Source organism: Callithrix jacchus, chromosome 8 (assembly GCF_049354715.1).
Source record: "Callithrix jacchus isolate 240 chromosome 8, calJac240_pri, whole genome shotgun sequence".
NCBI lineage: Eukaryota > Metazoa > Chordata > Mammalia > Primates > Cebidae > Callithrix > Callithrix jacchus.
Window position 1 is genome coordinate 32,212,202 of NC_133509.1, and position 25,409 is coordinate 32,237,610.

At 38.7% G+C, this 25,409-nt stretch overlaps 1 protein-coding gene across 6 annotated transcripts in view; it reads left to right on the forward strand.

The window, feature by feature from the left end:
* CTDSPL2 (CTD small phosphatase like 2) overlaps positions 1 to 25,409 on the forward strand; it is a 106,100-nt gene that overhangs the window by 67,977 nt on the left and 12,714 nt on the right. For 5 of the 6 annotated variants that reach the window (XM_035259524.3, XM_002753404.7, XM_078334153.1 and 2 more), the window contains 5 exons: positions 3,553 to 3,631; positions 4,312 to 4,423; positions 8,775 to 8,861; positions 24,400 to 24,462; positions 24,567 to 24,646. In XM_035259524.3, the coding sequence (XP_035115415.1) occupies positions 3,553 to 3,631; positions 4,312 to 4,423; positions 8,775 to 8,861; positions 24,400 to 24,462; positions 24,567 to 24,646 (421 nt within the window). The remainder of the gene's footprint in view (positions 1 to 3,552; positions 3,632 to 4,311; positions 4,424 to 8,774; positions 8,862 to 24,399; positions 24,463 to 24,566; positions 24,647 to 25,409) is intronic. The other variant, XM_035259529.3, reaches the window with a different exon arrangement.

Sequence of the window (25,409 nt, forward strand, 5' to 3'; positions counted from 1 at the left end):
AGTCCACTAATAACAATATGAATTGACAAGCAGCAAAATAGGAAAGGTTTATTTTAAAGTCATCAAGTAAAACATTTATATCTATAATGTTAAAAGCAAATCAATTATGTTCATTTTGTGGGTGATCCTTTCAATTAACCCACCTTTGACCCATCATTTTATGCTTATTACTTTGCCCATTGGATATAAGACTAATGAAGTAAAGTATAGACTAAAGTTCAGAGTTCTGGCTTTCTGTTTGATGTTTGTTCTGTATTTTCATGCTGGTATATAAGCCTTTCTTTTTATTTTTTCTGACAACTGTGAGGATGGAGAAAGGATTTCTATAACCTTAGGGGTTTCTAGAAGGGAAAATTAAAATTTACTATAGTTGTCACAGTTATTCATTTATTCCCCCAATGTTTATGAGCACCTATTTTTCTTTGATGGGAACTTTTGATGAATTGACCCGTGAGGAGTTTGTTATCTAACTGAAGAGCCAAGTATACAAAAACATCACCATACAGTATGGTGAGTGCTGCTACAAAGAAGTGAGCTAAATGATATGGTGTGACATATTACAGTTACTCTATTGGGATGATCATGAGAACATAGATAGAGGTAACATTTATACTGATCTTAAAAGATGAATATGAGTGACAAAAGTATTCTTTTCCTTGAGAACATAGCCAAAGAGAAAAAGAAGGTAGGAAGCTGGTGGCTTTGTTACTTTGGATGACTTATTTAAGCCCTTGAGACAGTTTCAAATACAGTTTTCTCAGCTTTAACGTGGCTATTATAATACAAGGTTTTGCAGGCTAAATGAGATATGCAAAATACTTAACATATAAGCATTTAACAAATATTCTTGGCTGGGCACCATGGTTCATGCCTATAATCCCAGCACTTTGGGAGGCCAAGGTGGGCAGATCACTTGAGCTCAGGAGTTTGAGACTAGCCTGGGCAATATGGTGAAATTCTGTCTCTACAAAAAAAAAATATATATAAAAAATTAGCTGGCCATCGTGGCTCATACACCTATAGTCCCAGCTACCTGAAGGACTGAGGTAGGAGGATTGCTTGACTTGGGAGGTCAAGGCTGCAGTGAGCTGTGTTCATGCCACTGCACTCCAGCCTGGACGACAAAGTGAGACTTGTCTTGAAAAATAATAATAAAGTAAATAAATAAAAATAAATTTTGTTTCTTTCATCAATAGGAACTTGAAACAGTAAGTAGTTGAAGATACATTTTCTTGTGCTAATTATTAGAAGCATAATATTGCCAGAGACGCACAAAAATTCTGTTTTACATCTGATGTCATCCACTGAACATACACACCAGGTTGACTCTGTCTCAAAAGGTGTTAATACGTTACAATTGGACAAAAGACTATTTTGTCTTGAAAGACTATTCTCTACTATTTCATTTCTATAGAAACATCACAGAAAGTTTTATTGGGTTCCACTTTAAATTTTTATGTCTGAGACATTACCTGTTTGGCTTATAAGTTACCTTTGTCTTCTCCTTACATTTAAGTTGTAATTATTGTCTTGGAAAATTTCCAGTATAATTTCTAAAGCTCTATCAAATGTTATGATCTTAGCTCAAACTGGGAATGAACTATGGCATGCAATATAGAATTACTTCTGGACCATTTTTAAGTTGTTTATAAATTAGAAGTAAAATAATATGTCTTATAAAGCAGTGATTTTGATCAGGCACGATGGCTCAACAGCACTTAAGGAGGCTGAGAAGGGAGGATCTCTTGAGCTCAGGAGTTTGAGACCAGCCTGGGCAGCATAATGAGACACTTTTTTGTCTCTATAAAAAAAATATTTTTAGTTATCCAGATGTGGTGGTACACCTGTAGTCCCACCTACTTGGGAAGCTGAGGCAGGAGGATTGCCTGAGCCTAGATCAAGACCACAGTGTTTGCTCCATGGCACTCCAACCTGGGTAACAGAACAGGACCCTGTCTCAAAAAAAAAAAAAAAAGACTGACTAAAAGAACAATTTCTGGCTGGGCGAGGTAGCTCACACCTGTTATCCCTGCGCTTTGGGAGGCCAAGGTGAGTGGATCACCTGAGGTAAGGCGTTCAAGACCAGCCTGGACAACATGCTGAAACCCCTTCTCTACTAAAAATACAAAAAAAATTAGCCAGGCATGGTGGCAGGCACCTGTAAGCCCAGCTACTCAGGAGGCTGAGTCAGGAGAATCACTTGAACCCCAGAGGTGGAGGTTGCAGTGAGCTGAGATTGTGCCGCTGCACTCCAGCCTACGTGACAGAGGAAGACTCCATCTCAAAAAAAACTAAAATAAAGAACAGTTTCTGCAGAGAGTAGCATTTCTTAATTTATTTTATTTTTATATACATTTTTTGAGCTGGAATTATACTCTTGTTGCCCAGGCTGGAGTGCAGTGGTGCGATCTTGGTTCATTGCAACCTCTTTCTAGGTTCAAGCAATTCTTCTGCCTGAACGTCCTGAGTAGCTGGGATTACAGGCATGCGCCACCACGCCCGGCAAATTTTGTATTTTTAGTAGAGACGGGGTTTCTCCATGTTGGTCAGACTGCTCTCGAACCCCTGACCTCAGGTTATCCGCCCACTTTGGTCCTCAAAAGTGCTGGGACTGCAGGCAAAGCCATTGTGCCTGGCCACATGTCTTAAGTTTTCAAGATTGTAGTCTTGAGATTCCTGGAAACATGTACATACAATTTTTTAAAAATAAGTCTGAAAAGGGTTCATGAACCTTTTAAAGACTGGATCTCAGGTTTAAAAACTACATTTGGGCCAGGCACGGTGGCTCACACCTTTAATCCCAGCGCTTTGAGAGGCCGAGGCAGGCAGATCACGAGGTCAGGAGTTCGAGACCAGCCTGACCAACATGGTGAAACCTCATCTCTACTAAAAATACAAAACTTAGCCAGGCATGATGGTGCATACCTGAATCCCAGCTACTCAGAAGGCTGAGGCAGGAGAATTATTTGAACCTGGGAAGCAGAGGTTGCACTGAGTTGAGTTGTGCCCATTGCACTCCAGCCTGGGCAACAGAATGAGACTCCGTCTCAAAAAAACAAAATAAAACAAGAACATTTGGGTCTAATGTCAGGATACATTTACTGACTGCCTGTGTACACAAGGTGCTTTTTGAACTATTGCCCCTATAAGAGCACCATGAAATTTTTTTTGGTTATTACATGTAAACATCATACAAAAAAAGAGATTCCTTTTTTTAGAGTATGTTTTTCTATTAATAAGTAGTACATTTTCTCTTAGCTGATAAACATCTTAATTCTAGCTATGATCTGATTTGCCATTTTGTCTGTAGTGGTCATTTTTCCCTTTAGATCTAAAGTTAGATCTATATATTAATAAATTTGCTTTTATGTGTTGTTTACAAATTATTTGTCTTTAATCTAAAATACACAGTGTTTCAGGAAGATCTTATATAGAAGCAGTAAAAATGTGTATTATAGGGCTTCAGGAAGATCTTACATAGGAGCAATAAAAAAGTGTATTTCTTGAAGCATTAAGTAAAAACAACGTTTTGTCTTTCACTGTGTTAAACAGCGCCAGTAACTCCAGATAGTGGTTATTCATCAGCCCATGCAGAGGCCACCTATGAAGAAGACTGGGAAGTATTTGACCCGTGAGTTAGTTAGTTGTTTCCTTCCTTCCTTCCTTCCTTCCTTCCTTCCTTCCTTCCTTCCTTCCTTCCTTCCTTCCTTCCCTCCCTCCCTCCCACCCTCTCCGCCTTCCTCCCTACCCCCCCTTTCTTTTGGAGCATGATGAAAGTTCATTATATATGTGGATTGGTGGCTAAGTAGTATATTGCCAAGATATGTAATCTGTAGGTATTAGAACTTTTACTGTGTATATAATCTATAGGTATTACATATATATACTGGGTATATAACCTGTAGGTATTACAACTTTTACTGCTGGGTGCAGTGGCTCATCCCAGCACTTTGAGAGACCCAGGCAGGCAGATTGTTTGAGCCCTGGAGTTCAAGACCAGCCTGGGCAACATGGTAAAACCTGTCTCTATAAAAAATACAAAAATTGGCTGGGTGCGGTGACACATGCCTGTAGTCCCAGCTATTGGGGAGGATCACTTGAGCCCAAGAGGCAGAGGTTACAGTAAGCTGTGATAGAGTGAGTTTGATTTATAGAGATACTAATTTCTATATTTTTACTTTTATTAACATATTTGATAAGTTTTATTTTCTGGGTCAACTGCTTTGTAGACTTTTAAATGGACTGAGCTTAGTAATATTTTATATTTATAAAAAGTAAAATGTTGAAATTTTTTAAAAATCTGATTTATAGCTATTATTTCATCAAACATGTCCCACCACTGACAGAAGAACAACTAAATAGGAAACCTGCTCTTCCGTTGAAAACAAGAAGCACACCGGAATTCTCCCTAGTTTTAGACTTGGTAAGTCTCTAAAGGTAGAGAATAAATGGGTGAAATTTTTTTTTTTAATCATGTCTATATTAGCTTTCTCCTTTTTTGTTGGGATCATGTTTTCCTGAAGGACCAAATATAGTTTGGGTCAACTGAATTAACCATATGCAAGACTATAACCCTTATTTATATATATATATATTATACCAATAAACTTTTGATTAATAGTCTTAAAAGCACAGTTTCTTAATACTAACAAAGTTTTTAATCTGATCTCCGATATGATTTAAAAATTTGTATTTTAGGGGCTCAGGGCGGTAGCTCATGCCTGTAATCCAAGAATTTTGGGAGATCAAGGTGGGTGAGTTGAGACTAGCCTTACCAACATGGTGAAACCCATTTTCTACTAAAAATTCAAAAACTAGCTGGGCATGGTAATACGCACTGGTCATCGCAGCTACTTGGGAAGCTGAGGCACGAGAATCCTAAAACCCAGGAGACAGATGTTGCAGTAAGCTGAGATCATGCCACTGCACTCTAGCCATGGTGACAGAGCAAGAGTCTTTCTTGAAAAACAATGATATTTTAGGGTATTTATCTCCTATTTGCTAACCAAATTTAATATATAGTCACATTTCCCATCTGCCTCTAATTTCTTACTGATTTTGCATTTTTTAAATTTGTTTACTTTTTTTAAGGCTAGTAAAGTAAAGCAGTGGGATTGGGGGAGGAACTAATTTTTGATATTGGTAACAAATGAATCTCATGTCATATTGGAAAATATTATTAAGTATTTGTTTCTGGTACCCTATAATTGGAGATGTGATTTAGTTCTCATAGAAAATTTATCTTAGCCAGGCACGGTGTTTCATGCCTGTAATTTCAGAACTTTGAGCCTACATTTGGCCTAGGAATTCAAGACCTGCCTAGACAACATAGTAAGACCCACGGTGCTACAAAAAATGAATGGGCCTGGTGGTGCAACCCTGTGGTCCCAGCTACTTGGGAGGCTGAGACAGGAGGATCCCTTGAGGCCAGGAATTTGAGGTGGCAGTGAGCTACGATTTTATCACTGTACTGCAGGCTGAGCAGCAAAGCCAGATATCATTTCAGTTTTAAAAGAAGGAAAAAGCCAGGCACATGGCTCACATCTATAATCCCAGCACCTTGGGAGGCCGAGGCAGATGGATCACAAGGTCAGGAGTTTGAGACCAGCCTGGCCAAGATGGTGAAATCTCGACTCTACTAAAAATTCAAAAATTAGCCGGGTATGGTGGCACACACCTGTAATCCCAGCCACTCAGGAGGCTGAGGCAGGAGAATCACTTGAACCCAGGAGACGGAGGTTACAGTGAGCCGAGATGACGCCATTGCACTCCTGCCTGGGTGAAAGAGTGAGACTCTGTCTCAAAAAAAAAAAAAAGAAGGAAAGAAAATTTATCTAGGTTAGGCATAGTGGCTCACACCTGTAATCCCAGCACTTTGGGAGGCCAAGGCGGGCAAATACATGAGTACAGGAATTGGAGACTAGCCTGACCAGTAGAGTGAAACCCTATCTTTACTAAAAATATAAAAATTAGCCGGGCGTGGTGGTGCACGCCTGTAATCTCAGCTACTTGGGAAGCTGAAGCAGGAGAATCGCTTGAACCCAGGAGATGCAAATTGCAGTAAACCTAGATTGTGCCACAGCGCTTCACCCTTGTTCAGGTTGTTCACAGAGTGAGACTCTGCCTCAACAAAAAAAAGAAAATTTATCGTGAGGAAGAAGTCTATTATTTTAAATTTTAAATTTGCATGTAAAATTGTGTTTTGAGAGTTCAGCACCTTAGTTTTTGCCTAGCCAAAGAGATATAAGAGAAGTATTCAGAAGTCCTAAGGTACTTATTTGAGTATAAATAAAAATAAAATTTTGAAAGTGATTATAAGTAGCACAAATTTGATGTGCAGTTCAGTGGAGACAATGAAAAAGATGATTTTGACCAGGCATAGTGGCTCACGCATGTAATCCCAGCACTTTGGGAGACTGAGGCAGGTGGATCACAAGGTCTTTCAGGAGATTGATACCATCCTGGCAACATGGTGAAACTCTATCTCTACTAAAAATACAAAAATTAGCTGAGTATGGTGGCATGTGCCTGTAAACCCAGCTACTCAGGAAGCTGAGGCAGGAGAACCACTTTAACCCTGGAGGCAAAGGTTGCAGTGAGCTGAGATTGTGCCACTGCATTCCAGCCTGGGCAACAGAGTGAGACTCTGTCTCAAAAAAAAAAAAAAGAAAGAAAGAAAAAGAAAAAGGTGATTTTGAATTTAGGAGTTGATGTGGTCAAGTTTGACCCTATTATTTTGAATCTAGTGTGTAGGTAACAGAGGAGGAAAGATAAGAATTGGCTAAGCATAAATAATTTTACAGAAGTCGAAGAATAATCAAAATTTAATAGGCCGTAGATGAAGAAGTATTAGGATTAATTATGATTCAGTTGTAGTAAAGAAAATACTTAAGATGCTAAGAGAATACCATGAAATGCTTAGTCTGATATGCTGTTAAAATGAGGCATATCAAGAGTATTTTTTGCTCTTTGCCTTCCCAGAGTTTAACTTTAGGTTAAAAGAAACACTCCAGCTATTAAGTTGTGGAATCACAAAGGATGAACATTTCTGTTTTATTTTAACTGATCTTATTGTTACTAACCACTTTATTATTTTTTTAATTCTGTCACTTGATACTAATGAAAGCCTTTTTTTTTTTTAAGCATTCAGGGTTTGAGAAATGGACATAAATATTTGTGCCTGCCTTATTTGAACTCACTTTACTTTCTTTTAATGAGAAAACAAGATGTGGTAATTAAAGATGAGACGTTTTCATTGTTTGCTATTTAGTAAAACTGTGTATGACACATAATTTGTGAGATACTAAAACACCTACTTAAAGTAAGATGCTTTATAAAAAATTGGAGGATGAGGAGTTGTATGAACAGAAAATATATATATATATATATATATATATTTTTTTTTTTTTTGAGATGGAGTTTCACTTTTGTTACCCAGGCTGGAGTGCAATGGCGTGATCTCGGCTCACTGCAACCTCCGCCTCCTGGGTTCCAGCAATTCTCCTGCCTCAGCCTCCCGGGTAGCTGGGACTACAGGTGTACACCACCATGCCCAGCTAATTTTTGTATTTTTAGTAGAGACGGGGTTTCAGCATGTTGATCAGGATGGTCTCGATCTCTTGACCTAGTGATCCACCCGCCTTGGCCTCCCTAAGTGCTGGGATTATAGGCATGAGCCACCGCACCCGGCCTGAATATATTTTTTAAATAATTAGATTCTACACTTAAATTTACCAATTATAAAAAAGTAGCATGCATGTAGGTTTAACTAAAAGTTGGTAACTACAGAACTCAGAGCCGTGCTTCTCAAACTTGATTATGTGTCAGAGTCATCTGAAGTGCTTCTAAAAACAGAGATTGCTAGGCCGGGCATGATGGCTCACACCTGTAATCCCAACACTTTAGGGGGCCGAGGCCAGTGGATCGCGAGGTCAGGAGATTGAGACCATTCTGGCTAACATGATGAAAACGCTGTCTCTACTAAAAATACAAAAAAATTAGCCAGGCCTGGTAGCACGTGCCTGTAGTCCCAGCTACTCAGGATACTGAGGCAGGAGGATCCCTTGAATCCAGGAGGCAGAGATTGCAGTGAGCTGAGATCTCGACACTGCACTCTAGCCTGGGCAATGGTGAGAGACTGTGTTTCAGAAAAACAGAACAAAACAGATTGCTGCCAGGCATGGTGGCTCACTCCTGTAATCCCAGCACTTTGGGAGGCCAAGATGTGTGGATCACTTGAGGTCAGGAGTTCGAGACCAGCCTGACCAATATGGTGAAACCCTGTCTTTAACAAAAAAATACAAAAATTACCGAGGCATGGTTGCAGGCGCCTGTAATCCCAGGTATTTGGGAGGCTGAGGCAGGAGAATTGCTTGAACCTGGGAGGTGGAGTTTGCAGTAAGCTGAGATTGTACCACTACAACAGAGGGAAACTCCATCTCAAAAAAAGAAACAAAAACAAAAAACCACACAGAGATTGTTGAGCCCCATCTCCTCTCCTGAGTTTCTGATCATCAGAAGTGAACATTTGCATTTCTAACTAGTTCTCAAATGATGTTGATGCTGCTTGCTGGTCCAGGAGCTACACTTGAGAACCAGTGACTTTAGAAACTCCTATCCCACATTGCTGTGTCACATATAGTAATATATTATAAATGTAAAATTCCACATATGAGTGGGTGCTTTAGTGTTTTTGGTGATTACGAATACATAAAATTATCCTTTTAAGTTTTTTTACTATCTTGTTTGAGTCAATATGTGTTTTTTATTTTAAGGATGAAACACTAGTGCACTGTAGTCTAAATGAGCTAGAAGATGCAGCACTTACTTTTCCAGTCCTTTTCCAAGATGTCATTTATCAGGTAATTAACATTTTTTAAATGATTTTTGGCCTGATAGGTAACATTCTGAAGAAAGAAATCTTTTTGTATGTACGTGACATCAAATGTGTTTTTCTGTAGAAGTATAATGGATTTCATCAACATTTTAATAATTTATTAACAAAATTAGCATCATGCTAGATATTGCATAAAACAACATTAATTTGTTACTCCAAAAATGCTAACTTTCTTACCCTGATGATCTCTGCTAGTTTCCTAATCTGTTTGCCAGCAGGTGGAGGCAGTAGCACTGATATCATAGATCCCCAAGAGGAACTTGCCAGGTTAACTCCTGGTGTTTTTGTTTTCCAAAAATCAAGTTAATAAAAAGAAAACTCATTCCTTGTTGGTCATTTTATTTCCTATAGAAATAATAATGTGGTCTGTGAAAATTACACTTTAGTACATCTCTTTTATTATTAATCTCAGAATTCCAGGACACTTTTCTAGTCATTGCTTTACTTAAGGTGTTTGGGTTTAAGCATTTCTCTCTCATCTGTGCTGATGGACAGGTAACAGTGCAAAATACAAGTATTATTAACACGTCACTGTGGATTATGTGTGCTGGCCATTGTTTTTACTTTATGTTTAAGATTTTCCCATTATTTTAAGATTAATAATATAAGTGAGTTTACTTTGAAAATTGCAAAGTGTCTTTCTGTTTTGGAGGTTGTTATTTAATTATCATTATTTTTATTATATAATAGTTATTCAAAGATTGGAGATCAAAAAGTTTGTCGGTCAAGAGGGAGCCAGCCTAAAGCTTAACTTAATAAAGTCACAGAGCATTTGCCATGTGGATGATGAAAGGTGTTTGGTTGTTTATGTGCTTTTAATAGGCAGTTAGAATGTGGTTATAGTTTTCTTGGCAGATAATAGTTGTTGCCGCACAGAAATCATGAAATTTAAGAGTTAAAAAGAAGTTCGTGGCTCATGGCTAGTTTAACCTACTTTGTCTAGTAATGAGTTGGTAAAGGATTTATTTTAGTTGTCTAGTTTTAACGTGGGGTAGGTTAAATATGTGAATACTGAATTCACTTTTTATGTAGGCAGATTTTGGTCCTGATAATCAGGAGATAAGCAAAATAAATATAAAATTAAAAATTAAAGACTTTTCTCTTTCAAAGCTTGTTACTTGGTTTAAGGCAAATATTTTTCTTGAGACATTTTCTGTCCAATTGGTAGTTCTGGTTTAGTGGACTTTAAGGACAGAAGTTTTTGTGGCAGATCTAAATAGTATAGTCATATCTTAGTTTTCTCTTTTTAGCTCTATAACCTTGGGGTTTTTCTTTGTTTTTTGCTTTTTGGGTTTTTTTCATGATTGCATTTGAAAAAAATGTCTTCGAATATGGAAAGGAAAGCTATTAATTGAAAGACATAGATAAATGATTTCGAGGTGACTTCTTAAGCTTCTAGGTTTGAAATTGAAATTTGTTACAGATGGTTTTTCATCTGTTTATGTAATTTTTAGTAGTAAAATAAGAAACTTAAGCAGGTAAATTTGATTCTTCTCTTTCATGAGTATTTCTCTTCAATATGATCATAAATTTGAATTTTTTTTCTACTGCTTCTACCATTTCTGTTTTAACTCTCTTTTTAAACTTCTTATTTCTTGTGGATCTGCATAGTTGTCTTATTCTGAATAAAAAGTTTCTAGCAGCATATATGTCTAATTCAAAAAGTACATATATGTACTGCATCTGTGGAATTCAGAGAACTCTTTTTCTTATATATTCTGAGTTACACTTTCTGAAACTGAAAAATAAATAATCTAGCATTAATGGGAGCACAGAGCAGGTAGCTTGAACTTTACAAGCTATAGAGTTGATTGCATTTTAATATGATTTAGTTACCACATCACAGAGTTTAGTTACTCTTCAGTAAATTTTTGAGGCTGTCCGTAGTTAATATTGGGTACATTCCCTTGGATTTCTGGTTTTGGCATAGCCATTCCTTCTGTCTTTTAAAAAATAAATGAAGAAATCTTTGGGTTAGGGTTCCCCCAATTTTCAGACCAGCAAGCTCCCTTTAAACAGGGAATGATGTCTTTTAAACTTTCAGTGGTGGTGTCTCCATCTACTGGCAAAGAAGAAATATACACAAGGGTCTGAGATGATCTAAGAGATTTTGGAGAAACCACATTATTAGGTAAGACGTAACTTAAATATTTAACCACTATACTATGATGTGGCCCACTTAAAGGTAGAAACCTGTAAAGTACTACATATATTCTTATTTTTAAAAAATGTATTGGCTGGGCATGGTGGCTCATGTCTGTAATCCCAGCACTTTGGGAGGCTGAGGTGGGCGGATCACGAGGTCAGGAGTTCAAGACCAGGCTGACCAACATAGTGAAACCCCATCTCTACTACAAATACAAAAAATATTAGCTGGGCATGGTGCCATATGCTTGTAATCCCAGCTACACGGGAGGCTGAGGCAGGAGAATCGCTTGAACCCAGGAGGCGGAGATTGCGGTGAGCCAAGAGTGCACCATTGCACTCCAGCCTGGGCGACAGAGTGAGACTCCGTCTCAAAAAAAAAAATTATTGAGGTGAAATTCACATGAAAAATTAATCATTTTTAAATGAACATTTCCATAGCATGTATCTGTATATTCTTGAATGTTTCATAGCATTTACATATATATGTGTATATATTCTGTATGTAAAGATCAAATTATTCATCTGAATCAAAGCCAGATGAAGTGTCTTCTTGGGACTTGCTTTACGTTTTTTTTTTTCTTTTTGTGGTATATTTGTTATTGTAACTAATTTTAATTCTGCCTGTTATTTCTGTTTCATTTAAAAACAACTTAAAGTAATTGTATTACATATGTTTTAATAATTGCCTATATCAGGGGTTTGCAACCTTTTTCTATAAAGGTCCAGCTTGGCTGTAAATATTTTAGGTTTTGTGGTCTTTGTCATAACTACTTTTTCTGCTGTTGCAGCATGAAAATAGCCATGGACGATATTTAAATGGAGAGGCATGGCTGTGTCCCAGTAAAACTATTTACAGAAATCAGTGGCAGGCTCCGTTTGACCAACCAGCCATAGTTTGCTGATTGCTGGTCTAATAATTATGACAGTATATACGGGCCAGGTGTGGTGGTTCACGCCTGTAATCCCAGCACTTTGGGAGGCTGAGGCAGGAAGATCATGAGGTCAGGAGTTCGAGACCTGCCTGACCAACATGGTGAAACCCTGTCTCTACTAAAATACAAAAATTATCTGGGCGTGGTAGCCGGCGCCTGTAATCCCATCTAGTGGGGAGGCTGAGGCAGGAGAATTGCTTGAATCCTGGAGTCAGAGGTTGTAGTGAGCCAAGATCACGCCATTGCACTCCAGCCTGGGTGAAACAGTGAGACTCCATCTCAAAAAAAAGAGTATGTACAGTAAATATACATATTTGAATTCTAAATATAAATAAGTAATCAAAATGTTCATCAAAACTCTTGTAAATATATGTAGAAAATTTAAATTATATCCACAGTAATCTGGCTGTGGGCCTTTAATGTTTTTTTAAATCAGAGTTTGAGGGAAATTTGAGGTGGCCACTACTCACATTTAAAGATTGCCTGACTTAATGATACATACTCTTCTTTTGGTTGCTATGTAAGAATAAACTTGGTTAATGCAAGTCTTAGAATTTGTAAGTGGGTAGATTATTCTAAATTAATACCTTGAGGTATAATTTGAATTCCATTTCTCTAGGAGATTTTGAAAAAAGCTTATTCTAAATTAGTACCTTGAGTTATAATTTGAATTCCATTTCTTTAGGAGATTTTGAAAAAAGCCTGAAAGATCCATCTCAAATTAAAATTTGATGTATATTACTACTGGCACTATGTGGAGTAGACAGATTGTAGTTTGTAAATGGAGAAAAAGTCATTAGAAAGAAGAACTGACTTTTGAAATGTGAGGATATGCCATTCATATAAGCAAAACTATAGGCTCTTTGTTTGACTGGGTCTACTTTTCTTAAATTGGTATTTTTTTTACATTGTTTTATAATCAGTTATTAAGAAAACATGTATTCATAAAGTACAAATGCATTTGATATCTGGAAAAACACGTGCATGATCACTTTTATTGCACATGTTTAATCTTTATATTTAGCCTATATTGACACATTGTCAGGAAATCCATCTCGTGGTGTTACTCAGTTAAGAGGTCTCCACTGTATTTAGTTTCTGTTCCTGCAGATCCACCAATTCAAGACTCTAGGTCATCTCACTCCCTCTTCCATCCCGAAGATGACTTCTGTCCACAAGCAGGACTGAATCAAAAGACATTTTTCACTTAGCTCTTGAGCTGAACCACCTCCTCAATGACCTTCCTCTGTCTCCATCAAGAACTGGAGCTCAGTTTTTTGAAGATGTAATAGAACTACTCAGCCCAAATGTGGCTGATTGAAGACAAAAAGAAGATAACCTCCTATGTTTCACCACAGTGCAGCCAAACGTAACTGTGTTGTCCAACTCCTCACTCTGTAAAGCATGGCAGGGGCATCTGATTTTTGACTCTGTTCACCAATAAGACTTTAGCCAGTCAGTGGCTTTCTGAAGATCAGTAAAATCAACAAGCTTTGGGTCAGCTGTCCAGAAATCAGATTGTGGTAAGCACTCAAGGACAGATAGGATCCCTGTAGGGAGCTACTTGTAAAAGATGCTTTGTTATATTAGCAGAGGTTGCTTTTATGGGAAAAATTGGGGGAAGAGGTGGATGGAGAAGGCCACGGTTAGCAAAGCTTACCCGCATCCCCATTGTTTCAGTTGTTTTCTTGGGAATCGTAAAGCTTAGGATAATTTTCATATCACAGAACAAGGGAAGTAGGACCAGGTGCAGTGGCTCATGCATGTAATCCCAACAGTTTGGGAGGCCCAAGGCAGGCAAATCACCTGAGGTCAGGAGTTCGAAACCACTCTGGCCAACATGGCAAAACCCCGTCCCCATAAAAAATAGAAAAATTAGCTGGGCATGATGGCGGCCGCCTATAATCCCAGCTACTTGGGAGGCTGAGGCAGGAGAATCACTTGAACCCAGGAGGCAGAGGTTGCAGTGAGCTGAGATCATGCCACTGCCCTTCAGCCTGGGCTGCAGAGTGAGACTCCATCTCAAAAAAAGAAAAGGAGAAAAGAACAAGAGAAGTGGAGGGTCAGTTGCTTCTTTCTCCTTTCTTTTTTTTGGGGGGGGAGACGGAGTTTCGCTCTTGTTACCCAGGCTGGAGTGCAATGGCGTGATCTTGGCTCATCACAACCTCCACCTCCTGGGTTCTGGCAATTCTCCTGCCTCAGCCTCCTGAGTAGCTGGGATTACAGGCACGTGCCACCATGCCCAGCTAATTTTTTATATTTTTAGTAGAGACAGGGTTTCACCATGTTGACCAGGATGGTCTCGATCTCTTGACCTCGTGATCCACCCGCCTCAGCCTCCCAAAGTGCTAGGATTACAGGCTTGAGCCACCTCGCCCGGCTCTACTGTCTTTTTTAGAAAAGTCTGCTTTATTGCTTCATGAAGGAAAGAAACTAATCATTTAAATTTAAAATTTTGTAGTAAATACCTAATTTTTCCTCAAGTTCTGATTTAAACTGATACCAACATGCATTTTGTTGTTGAGATTCATAAACCCTATTTTTGTTCTACAAAAGTAGCATGTATATTTGTGCCTCAAAAATAACATTTGAGGCTGGGGCAGTGGCTCACTTGTAATCTCTGCACTGGGAGGCTGAGGTGAGAGGATTGCTTGAGCCTAGGAGTTCAAGACCAGCCTGGACAAGATAGTATGAGACCCTGTCTCTACAAAAAATACAGAAAACGTAGCCAGGTGTGGTAGTGCACACCTGTAGTCCCAGATACTTGAGAGGCTGAGGCAGTAGGATTGCTTGAGCCAGGTGACTAAGAAATCAGACATTTCCAGGGGCGTGGTTACATAGTATGGAGGATAAAACTAATAGTTTAGCCAGTAGGGAATAATAATAATTGTAGATGAATATTAAAAATACTACCTTAGAATAATTTTAAAGTCACTTTCCCATCCTTATTAGTAAGTGAAGTTATTGGTACTAATTTTTCATCATAATTATTCATTATTGGCTTAAAAAGGAAAAGATACAAATGAAAACAATAGTTCCCAATAATATAAAAAAATATATTCCATGGGGAATTTTTGTCTAAAATACATCTTTTAAAATTAGGAGCAATTCATTAAAATACAGACCGGGTGTGGTGGCTCATGCCTGTAATCATAGCACTTTGGGAGCACTAGGTAGGTAGTTGGCTTGAGCTCAGGAGTTCAAGACCAGACTGGGAAATGTAGTAAGACCTTGTCTCTGCAAAAAATGCAAAAATTAGCTGGCATGATGGCATGCACCTCTAGTCCCAACTACTTGGGAAGCTGAGGTGGAAAGATCACCTGAACCCCAGGAGCTTCAGGCCACAGTGTGGTATGATTGCACCATTGCACTCCTGCCTGGGTGACATCGAGAGAGGCTATCTCATAAAAAAAGAAGAAAAGAAAACATAAGGGCCGGGCAGGGTGGCTCACGCCTATAATCCCAGCACTTTGAGAGGCCGAGGTGGGTGGATTACCTGAGGTCAGGAGTTTGAGGAGTTCGAGACCGTCCTGGCCAACATGGTAAAACTCACATCTCCACTAAAAATACAAAAAAATAGCTGAGCGTGGTGGCAAGTGCCTCTAATCCCAGCTACTCTGGAGGCTGAGGTAGGAGAATTGCTTGAACCCAGGAGGTGAAGGTCGCAGTTAGCCAAGATGGTGCCATTGCACTCCTGCCTGGGCAACATAGCGAGACTGTCTTAAAAGAAAGAAAAGAAAACATACTATGTGGAAAATTCGTATTTAATGGCTGAAAATTTTCAGTAAATTTAGAAGATGTGGTAGTTGATTACATTAAGTTGGAGGCTTCATTCCTTTTGAAGTTTAAAGGTAATATTTTTGATTTACTAAAATGGCCATTGTTTTTACTAAACTTTTATTAATGTAAATACATCAAGTTTTAAAATAGATGCAAATGTATGTGCATACATTATAATGGCCAATTTTTCCCTGATGAAAATTGCACTTCATTGGTAAATTTTTTTTAAATATGGAGTCTTGCTCTGTTGTCCAGGCTGGAGTGCAGTGGCAAGATCTTAGCTCACTGCAGCCTCTGCCTACAGTGTTCAGTGGGTTCTCCTGCCTCAGCCTCCTGAGTAGCTGGGATTACAGGCGTGTGCCACTGTGCCTGGCTAAAATTTGTATTTTTAGTAGAGCCAGGGTTTCCCCATGTTGGCCAGGCTGGTTTCAAACTCCTGACCTCAAGTGATCTACCTGCCTCAGCCTCCCAAAGTGCTGGGAATTACAGGCATGAGCCACTGTGCTGGGCCTCATTGGTAACTTTTAATACATATGAACTATATGAATACATTAAGTTTCATTTTATCCTACTTCAACTTTTTTTTTTTTTTTTTTTCTGGAGACATGGTCCCACTGTGTTACCCAGGCTGGAGTGCAGTGGCACAGTCTTGGCTCACTATAGTCTCTATCTCCCAGACTCAAAACCATCCTCTCAGCTTAGCCTCCCAAGTAGTAGCTGGGACTGCAGAATGGGCCACCATGCCCTGCTAATTTTTGTATTTTTTATAGAGACCAGGTTTCGCCATATTGCCCAGGCTGGTCTCAAACTCCTGAGCTCAAGCGATCTACCCATCTCGGCCTCCCAAAGTGTTGAGATTGTAGGTGTGAGCCACCGTGCCCAGCCCGTACTCTTTAAAAACATTTCTTTTCAGGTTGATTTTTATTAAAAATTTACAGGAGCCTTTTTTTTTTTCTTTTTTTAAACAGTCTTGCTCTATTGCTTAGGCTGGAGTGCGGAGAGGCGTGATCTCAGCTCACTGCAGCCTCCATCCACCTCCCGAGTTCAAGCGATTCTCCTGCCTCAGCTTCCCAAGTAACTGGGATTACAGGCACATGCCACTATGCCCGGCTAATGTTTGTATTTTTAGTAGAGATGGGGTTTTATCATGTTGGCCAAGCTGGTCACGAACTCCTGACATCAAGTGATCCACCTGCCTCAGCCTCCCAAAGTGCTGGGATTATAGGCATGAGCAACCAAACCCAGCTGCAGGAGCTTTTAGTTTAGGGACTTTTGTGTTCGTTTTGTTTTTATTTTTATTGGTTTAATGTTTTAGTGTTTACCTATTCATCCCAGATTTATCCACCTACAAATACTACCCCCAGCATCCATCTACCTCTTATTGGAACTTTGTGAAGCAAAAGATGACTATGTAAATTCACTCAGTGGGTTATGAAATTGAGACCACCATAGGGCCTACCTGAGCAGCCCTCTTTCCTTGGAGAAGGTTTGGGTTTTATCTTTATGCGCTGGTATTGATGCTAAGGAAATAACTAACTTAGTTAAACTGTTTACTGAAACAGTTTGTTACATCCCTCTTCCAAAAGTACAGATCATGGCTGCAGGGCTTTTTCTTTGTAATTGAGGTTGCCTGGTTCTGCCCAATGGAATTATACTTATTCCAGCTCTTCTTGTGACTGATTACTTAATTTAAATAATGGTGTAGATAATAATAGCTAATAGTTGTTGGCATTTTAAATGTGCCTGACACTGTTCTAGGTACTTTACATGTATTAACTTATTTAATCTGCACAACCTTTTGAGGTAAATACTGTTGAATATATCCATTTTATAGATAGGGAAACTGAGGTGTACAGAAGAGTTAAAAAATTGGTACTGCTGCTTGTACACTTGTGTTATCTACCGATGGTAAGATTTTTTTCAGTTAATTGTAGCATCTCTCTTTTTTTTTTTTTTGAGAAAGGGTCTCATTCTGTCACTTAGGCTCTAGTGCAGTGACATGATCACAGCTCATTGCATATTCAACCTCCTGGGTTCAGGCAATCCTCCTGCTTCAGCCCCCTGAGTAGCTGGGACTAAGGCACCTCGCCTGGCTAATTTTATAGTTTTTTGTAGAGACAAGGTTTCAGCATGTTGCCCAAACTGGTCTCAAACTCCTGGGCTCAAGTGATCTGCTCACCTCAGCCTCCCAAAATGCCCCAAAATTTTGGGATTATAGGCGTTGAGCCACCACAGCTGGCTGCATCTCATTCTTTATATTCCCCAACTTTGTTGGTTTTCTCCTGTTCTAATTCTTCCTGCTTAATTTAATAAGAAATGGTACCCACCACTCATATTTTCTATTAAAGGAAAACAGCTATCATATTCTTAACTGGGTGATTCCTTGGATTCATCATTTTTTAAAAACATGTTGCTATAATATAGCAATAGGTTGGAAGTATTGATTTCATGGAAAAAGTATCAAAGATGTTTCTTTTTTTAAAGTTATAGTCATATTATCTGGGCCTAAAAATAATTTAGAAATATTTTTCCTAAAAAGACTCACATGTAAGATAATTTTGGGGGGGGTCATATGTTAAAATTATCTATGATATTAAATTAAGGTTTGATAAATTAATAGAAATTACTAAGTGTGCAACTTGAAAATATATAATTAGACATGAGTTTTAATTTAGACACTTTATCACACAGTATCTAGAATCAGTTTATAAGTGGATTGCCATTTTAATGACTATCTTTTTTATTTTAATGTTTTTTATTTTTTTGAGGTGGAGTCTCAGTCACCCAGGCTGGAGTGCAGTGGCGTGATCTCAGCTCAGTGCAACATCCGTCTCCCCTGTGCCAGCAGTTCTTCTGCTTCAGCCTCACAAGTAGTTGGGACTACAGGTGTGCACCACCATGCTCACCTATGATTTTTTTTATTTTTAGTACAGACAGGGTTTTCACCATGTTGGCCAGGCTGGTCTTGAACTTCTGACCTCAGGTAATATACCCGCCCCAGCCTCCCAAAGTGCTGGGATTGCAGGGGTGACCTACTGCACCCAGCCAATGACTACCTTTTTAAAATCCAACTCTGTTAACTATTAATGGCCTATCAGTATTATCTATATATAATTATTACCTTAATACTAAAAAATATAGACCAGGTATTATTCATATCAAGAAATAGTAGTGTAGTTGGTTGTTAAAAATTATATATGTGGCCAGGCGCAGTGGCTTACATCTGTAATCCCAGCACTTTAGGAGGCCGAGGTGAGTGGATGACGAGGTCAGGAGTTTAAGACCAGCCTGGCCAACATGGGGAAACCCTGTCTCTACTAAAAATACAAAAATTAGCCAAGTGTGGTGGCACATGCCTGTAGGCCACCTACTCAAGAGGCTGGGACAGGATAATTACTTGAACCTGGGAGGCAGAGGTTGCAGCGAGCCTCGAGCACACCACTGCACTCCAGCCTGGGCAACAGAGCAAGACTTGGTTTAAAAAAAAAAAGTATTCATTTTCTATCTAAAATTTAAATTTTGGTAAAATCAGTTCACAGCACTCTTTTTTTTGTTTTTTGGTGAGACAGAGTCTCACTCTGTTGCCCAGGCTAGAGTACAGTGTCATGATCTCAGCTCACTGCAACCTCCGCCTCCTGGGTTCAAGCAATTCTGCTGTCTCAGCCTCCCAAGTAGCTGGGACTACAGTCACATGCCACCACGTCCAGCTAATTTTTATAGAGGCAAGGTTTCACCATGTTGGTCAGGCTGGTCTCAAACTCCTGACTTCAGGTGATCCACCTGCCTCAGCCTCCCAAAGTGCTGGGATTACAGGTGTGAGCCACCATGCCTGACCCCACAACATTTTTTAACAAATATTATTCTGATAGATTTTCATTTTAAAAGTTTTGCATAATAAACATGTTCATAAATCCCTATCTTCAAGTAGTTGTCAATCTTGAATAGTATTTTTATGTAATTATTTCTTATTTAGGCATTATTTTTATACTTTTGATAGTTTTCACAATATATTTGGTTTACTGAGAAAAGATTAAAATTATTTGTACTGTAAATAAAATAATTATTTTAGATTTGAAAGAACATATGTATACTAGACTGAAATGAAGCTATTGGCCTTTAAGAGATTACGTGTTTTGAGGAGTTGCACATTTGAAGAAAGTAAAATACTAAGTTGAGAAAGGTATGGATTAAGTAGATGAAGAAAATGGGGCCGGGTGCAGTGGTTCATGCCTATAATCCCAGCACTTTGGGAGGCCAAGGCGGGTGGATCACAAGGTCAAGAGATCGAGACTGTCCCGGTCAACATGGTGAAACCCCGTCTCTACTAAAAATACAAAAGTTAGCTGGGCATGGTGGTGTGCACCTGTAGTCCCAGCTACTCAGGAGGCTGAGGCAGGAGAATTGCTTGAACCCAGGAGGCGGAGGTTGTGGTAACCCAAGATCGTGCCATTGCACTTCAGTCTGGGTAACAAGAACGAAACTCCGTCTCAAAAAAAAAAAATGAGAAGTAGGCCAGGTGTGGTGGCTCACGCCTGTAATCTCATCATTTTGGGAGGCCAAGGCAGGCATATCACCTGAGGTTGAGAGTTCGTGACCAGCTTGACCAATGTGGAGAAACCCTGTCTCTACTAAAAATACAAATTAGCTGGGTGTGGTGACGCATGCCTGTAATCCCAGCTACTCAGGAGGCTGAGGCAGGAGAATTGCTTGAACCCGAGAGGCAGATGTTGTGGTGAGCCAAGATCATGCCCATTGCATTCCAGCCTGAGCAACAAGAGCAAAACTCTTATCTCAAAAAAAAAAAAAAAGAAAGAAAGTGGAAGTAGGCAGTCCAGGAAAGGAATCTTTGAGAGTAAAAGTAGAAGAAAAATGGAGCTGATGGCATTTGTGGAATAGATTTTGAAGCATCTGGAGTCATGCCTATTTCTGCATCTGTCTGTTTTTAGATCTCTGACCTAACACAATAAAGTAATGGTAGTCTCAAGTTAAACTAATTGTATTATATATACCTGGCAGATGTTCTTGTTTCTTCTTACCAAACAGTTCTTAATCCTTCTTGACTTGTATATTTCTGTTCAAACTTACCTATATCCAAATGAGTTAGACACTGCTGGCCTTACATTTCACCTCTTCTTCTGTTTCTGAGATTTTGCCTTTGCATCACATGGCACAACCCATGTGGCCCTAAGCCCAGCCTGGTAAATTTCTACATTTCTTCCAACTTTCCCTCTACTAACCACCTCATTCTCTGCCAGTGTCTTTTAATCCTGAAACACCTTGTTCACATGGTGTGTCTGGTCTGAGGAAACTTTTATAATCAACAATTATTCTTTCTATTCTCATAGTAAAGAAACACTCTAGCAATATATTCCTTTATCCTCAGTGCCACCTTTTATCCCCAGTAAACAAACACATCTGGAAAGCAATGTCAAATTTTAAGATGCATGTTATATTTAAGTATATTTGAAGTAGTAGTATGCATAATGAAGTTATACCTTTGACCTAATCTGAAAGTCACTGTTTGAGAAGTTGGAATATGTCACTTTTAAACAATGATCCACTTATTATGCTTGGAAAATATTGTTAACTAGATGTATTCTTGTGCAATGGAATTGTGTTGTGTTCAAAGGGAATGAATCTTAAAGAGGCCCTGCTTATCTGAGTTTACATCAAGAGGTTGAATATCCCTGATTCAAAAAGTGCAGAATCTGAAATGCCTCAAAATCTGAAATTTATGGCCAGATATGGTAATCCCAACACCCTGGGAGGCTGAGGCAGACAGATCAACTTGGTTTGGGAGTTCGAGACCAGCCTGGCCAACACAGTGAAACCTATCTCTACTAAAAATACAAAAATGAGCCAGATGTGGTCACACACACCTATAACCCCAGCTACTTGGGAGGCAGAGGTTGCAGTTAGCCATGATTGTGTCACTGCCTCCAGCCTGGGCAGCAGGGTGAGACTGTCTCAAAAAAAAAAAAAAATTCTGAAACTTAGCTGGGTGTGATGGGTCATGCCTGTAACCCCAGCACTTTGGGAGGCTAAGGCAATATTGCTTGAGCCTAAGACTTTGAGACCAGCCTGGGCAACATAGTGATCCAGGGAGAGCCCGTCTCTACAAAAAAAAAAATTTTTTTAAGCCAGGCATGGTGTTATGCTCCTGTCATCTGAGCTACGTGGAAGCCTGAGGCAGGAAGATCACTTCAGCCCAGGAGGTCGAGGCTGCAGTGGCCCTGTTTGCACCACTGCACTCCAACCTGGACAACAGAGTGGAACTGTGTCTCCCCCCCAAAAAAAAGTCTGAAACTTTTTGAGCACTGACATGATGCTCAAAGGAAATGCTCATTGAATGATTTTCCATATTCAGATAAGGGACACTCAACCTGTATATGGAGCGAGTGATTAATAAGAATATTGAAGATAAATCAAAATATTTATAGGTATGAAAAAACAAAATTTTTTGGTTACTAGCTACATGTGAATGATGAACACCGGCAACAAGTAAAAGGCTCTGACAGAAAAAGTATTGGCAGAATAGAAGGGTTTTTCTCAATCATCACAAATCTGTTTTGAAAAGATTTATAGTTGATTAAAATGATTTTGTTTGTAAAATAATATATCTAAAAATCTGTCATTATTTGGCTTACCAAAGAAATAAGATGTGTGTGGTTTTCAATCAAGGCTACAAACTACATAAATGTTTCAGGATGAGAATATTACAACTGATTAGAAGAGCAACTATAGTTAAATTTTTTAGACCTCATCCTAAATGATGGTAATTGGATAGTGAGGATTTGGTTTTTTTTTTCTGCTTTGTGGAGGTGTATGTGGTTTACTTAATATTTGATCAGTCTAGACTGATAGGATTAGGCCAGGTCAGGGGGCTCACACCTGTGATCCCAACACATTGGGAAACAGGCAGATCTCTTGAGGTCAGGAGTTTAAGACCAGCCTACCCAATGTGGTGAAACCCCATCTCTACTAAAAATACAAAAATCAGCCAGGCATAGTAGCACAAGTCTGTAATCCTAACTGCTCCAGAGGCTGAGACGGGACAATCACTTGAACCTGGGAGGTAGAGGTTGCATTGAGCTTCTCACAAAAAAAGAAAAAAAAAAAAAGACTAATAGGATTAAACAAGTGAACCTGTATCTAGCCTAGAGATGGGAACAGAGTGATATTATTAGCAAAGTAATGATCATTCAAAATTTGGCTACTGGCTGGGCACAGTGACTCACACCTGTAATCCCAGCACTTTGAGAGGCCAAGGAGGGCATATCACCTGATGTCAGGAATTTGAAACCAGCCTGCCCAACATGGTGAAACCCCGTCTCTACTAAAAATACAAAAAATTAGCCGGGTGTGGTAGCGAGTGCCTATAGTCCCAGCTACTTGGGAGGCTGAGGCATTACTTGAACCCAGGAGGCAGAGGTTTCAGTGAGCCTAGATCTCACCACTGTACTACAGTCTGGGCGACAAGAACAAAACTCCATCTCAACCAAACAAACAAAATTTGTCCTCTTAAGTAGGCAGTTCTTAAGGAAATTCTCCATTTTTCCCTAAAACATTCCCAGAACTAGATTTTTGTCTTGGGGGCATTTTTGTGTGCATGTATATGGATGCCAGAATTGAAACTCCACTAAGCCTAGATTTGACTTTGTTACTACCACAAGGTGTTTTATTTGTTTTCAATCTGAATCCATGAATCTAGTTCAATAAAGACGTGTTATTTATGGTGTCCGAAATTATAATAGTAGTCACCTTTGAGTGAAGTACAGTATTTTTTTTCTGTAAAATTTTTTCAAAATGAATGCAATTTAGAAGAGTCAGAATGTAAATCATTTTAATGGTTGCTTATGGCTTTTTGAATATTAGATTATAAGACTACATTAAATGTAGGCAAGAAGACAGACACAGAAATAAGAAAATAATGTATATAAGGCAGCTCTGTGGGTACTGTAGACTTTCCTGATAATGACCAGTAGGTTTTGAGAACTGTTGTGTTTAACTGTTAAAATTTTAACCTCAAGTAGCCAATACAGCTAATTTAGATGCCACATCTGATTCTTACATGTAGAATAGCAAGATTGATTTCTGAAAAATGGAGGTTATTTAAACCCACCAGCCCAAATATCTCCTTCTTGGATATTATTTACCTTGATATAAATTTAAAATAAAGATTTTTTAGCAAGTGGTTGTTGAGATGAAATTTTGAGTAATTATTGAGAAAGGTCATTGAGACAAGTCAGCTAGAGGTGGATATACAGCCTGCCCAATAATTGGATGGATGCTACCTGGCTGGAAGATGGAGCTTATTGGTGGATCAAAATCTCAGAGGGAAACTTTCCATTTTTAGCTTAAATGTTTATTAAAATTACATTCCAGTGAAGTACTGTATGCTGCTATTTTATTGTTAAAAATGAACTGATTGTCAGTGATTATTACACCAAAGAGACTGCTCTAAGTGATCACTTGTATGTGAAATATATTTGGTTTGAGTGGTACTTAGTTAATATTTCTAACTTTAAAATATGAACTTCTTTTATTATAATATATCCAAAGTTAGAAATACAGCATACCTTAAAAAGAAATGGTTTCCCATTGTATGTTTATTTGCTGAAACCTGTCTTTGTATCTCCTCAGGTTTATGTGAGATTAAGACCATTTTTCAGGGAATTCCTGGAACGAATGTCTCAGATGTATGAGGTAAACATGCTTAAACCAATTACATACGTATTTTTATTTTATTCAATATAGTACCCATATTTAGACCATGTATAATGATTACTTCTTTTCCCCTGAATTTATAGATCATTCTTTTTACTGCTTCTAAGAAGGTGTATGCAGACAAGTTACTGAACATACTAGACCCTAAAAAGCAACTGGTCAGGTAAATTTAATTAAGAAATAGTGGAAATGTCTGTCACACTGATCTATGAAAATTACTGATTCTATTTCATTTTAATAGCCATTTTCATTTGGCTGCATATGTGTTGAATGGTGAATATAAATGAATTTTTTAAACCCCTAAACTCTTTAAAAGAGTTCCTAATGATGGAACTCCAGACAGACGTTCTTTAAAGGATACAAAGATCCAGTGCCTCTATTCACTGTGACATTTATATCCTCATTTCTTTTGGGATTGGGGGAGACAGGGGTTGGGGGTATCTGTGGAATTTTTCCACAGTGTGCATGATATTTCCATCTCCATATGTCTCTGAGGTAATGCATGTTAATTTACTTTTTAATGGCATAAATAAAAGCTAATATTTACCAGAAAGGATCATATTAAGCTCTTCCTTTTTTTGAAAGCAAATTTATCTTCCATGGAAAGAAAATGTTACATGAATTTGATGAAAAATTACAATGGGTTTAGTCACTTAGGTTATCCTAACTGGACTCAGTTTCTTATGTGTGCCCTGAACCAGCAGATGCAATGTGTCCCTGGTTAGTGGGAGTGCCCTGGGTGATTTTAAAACATTATAATAATTAGTTCCATTATTTTGTCAGCTGAAGTGAGATAGTAAGACTGCAACAAACTTAATGCATCCTTTAAGATGAGGGGTTAATCTTTGAGTTTTTGACCAAAAGCTGAGAGAAATGACATAAAAGGCTCATAAAAGCTTCAATAGGGCCCAAGGTGGGCAGATCAC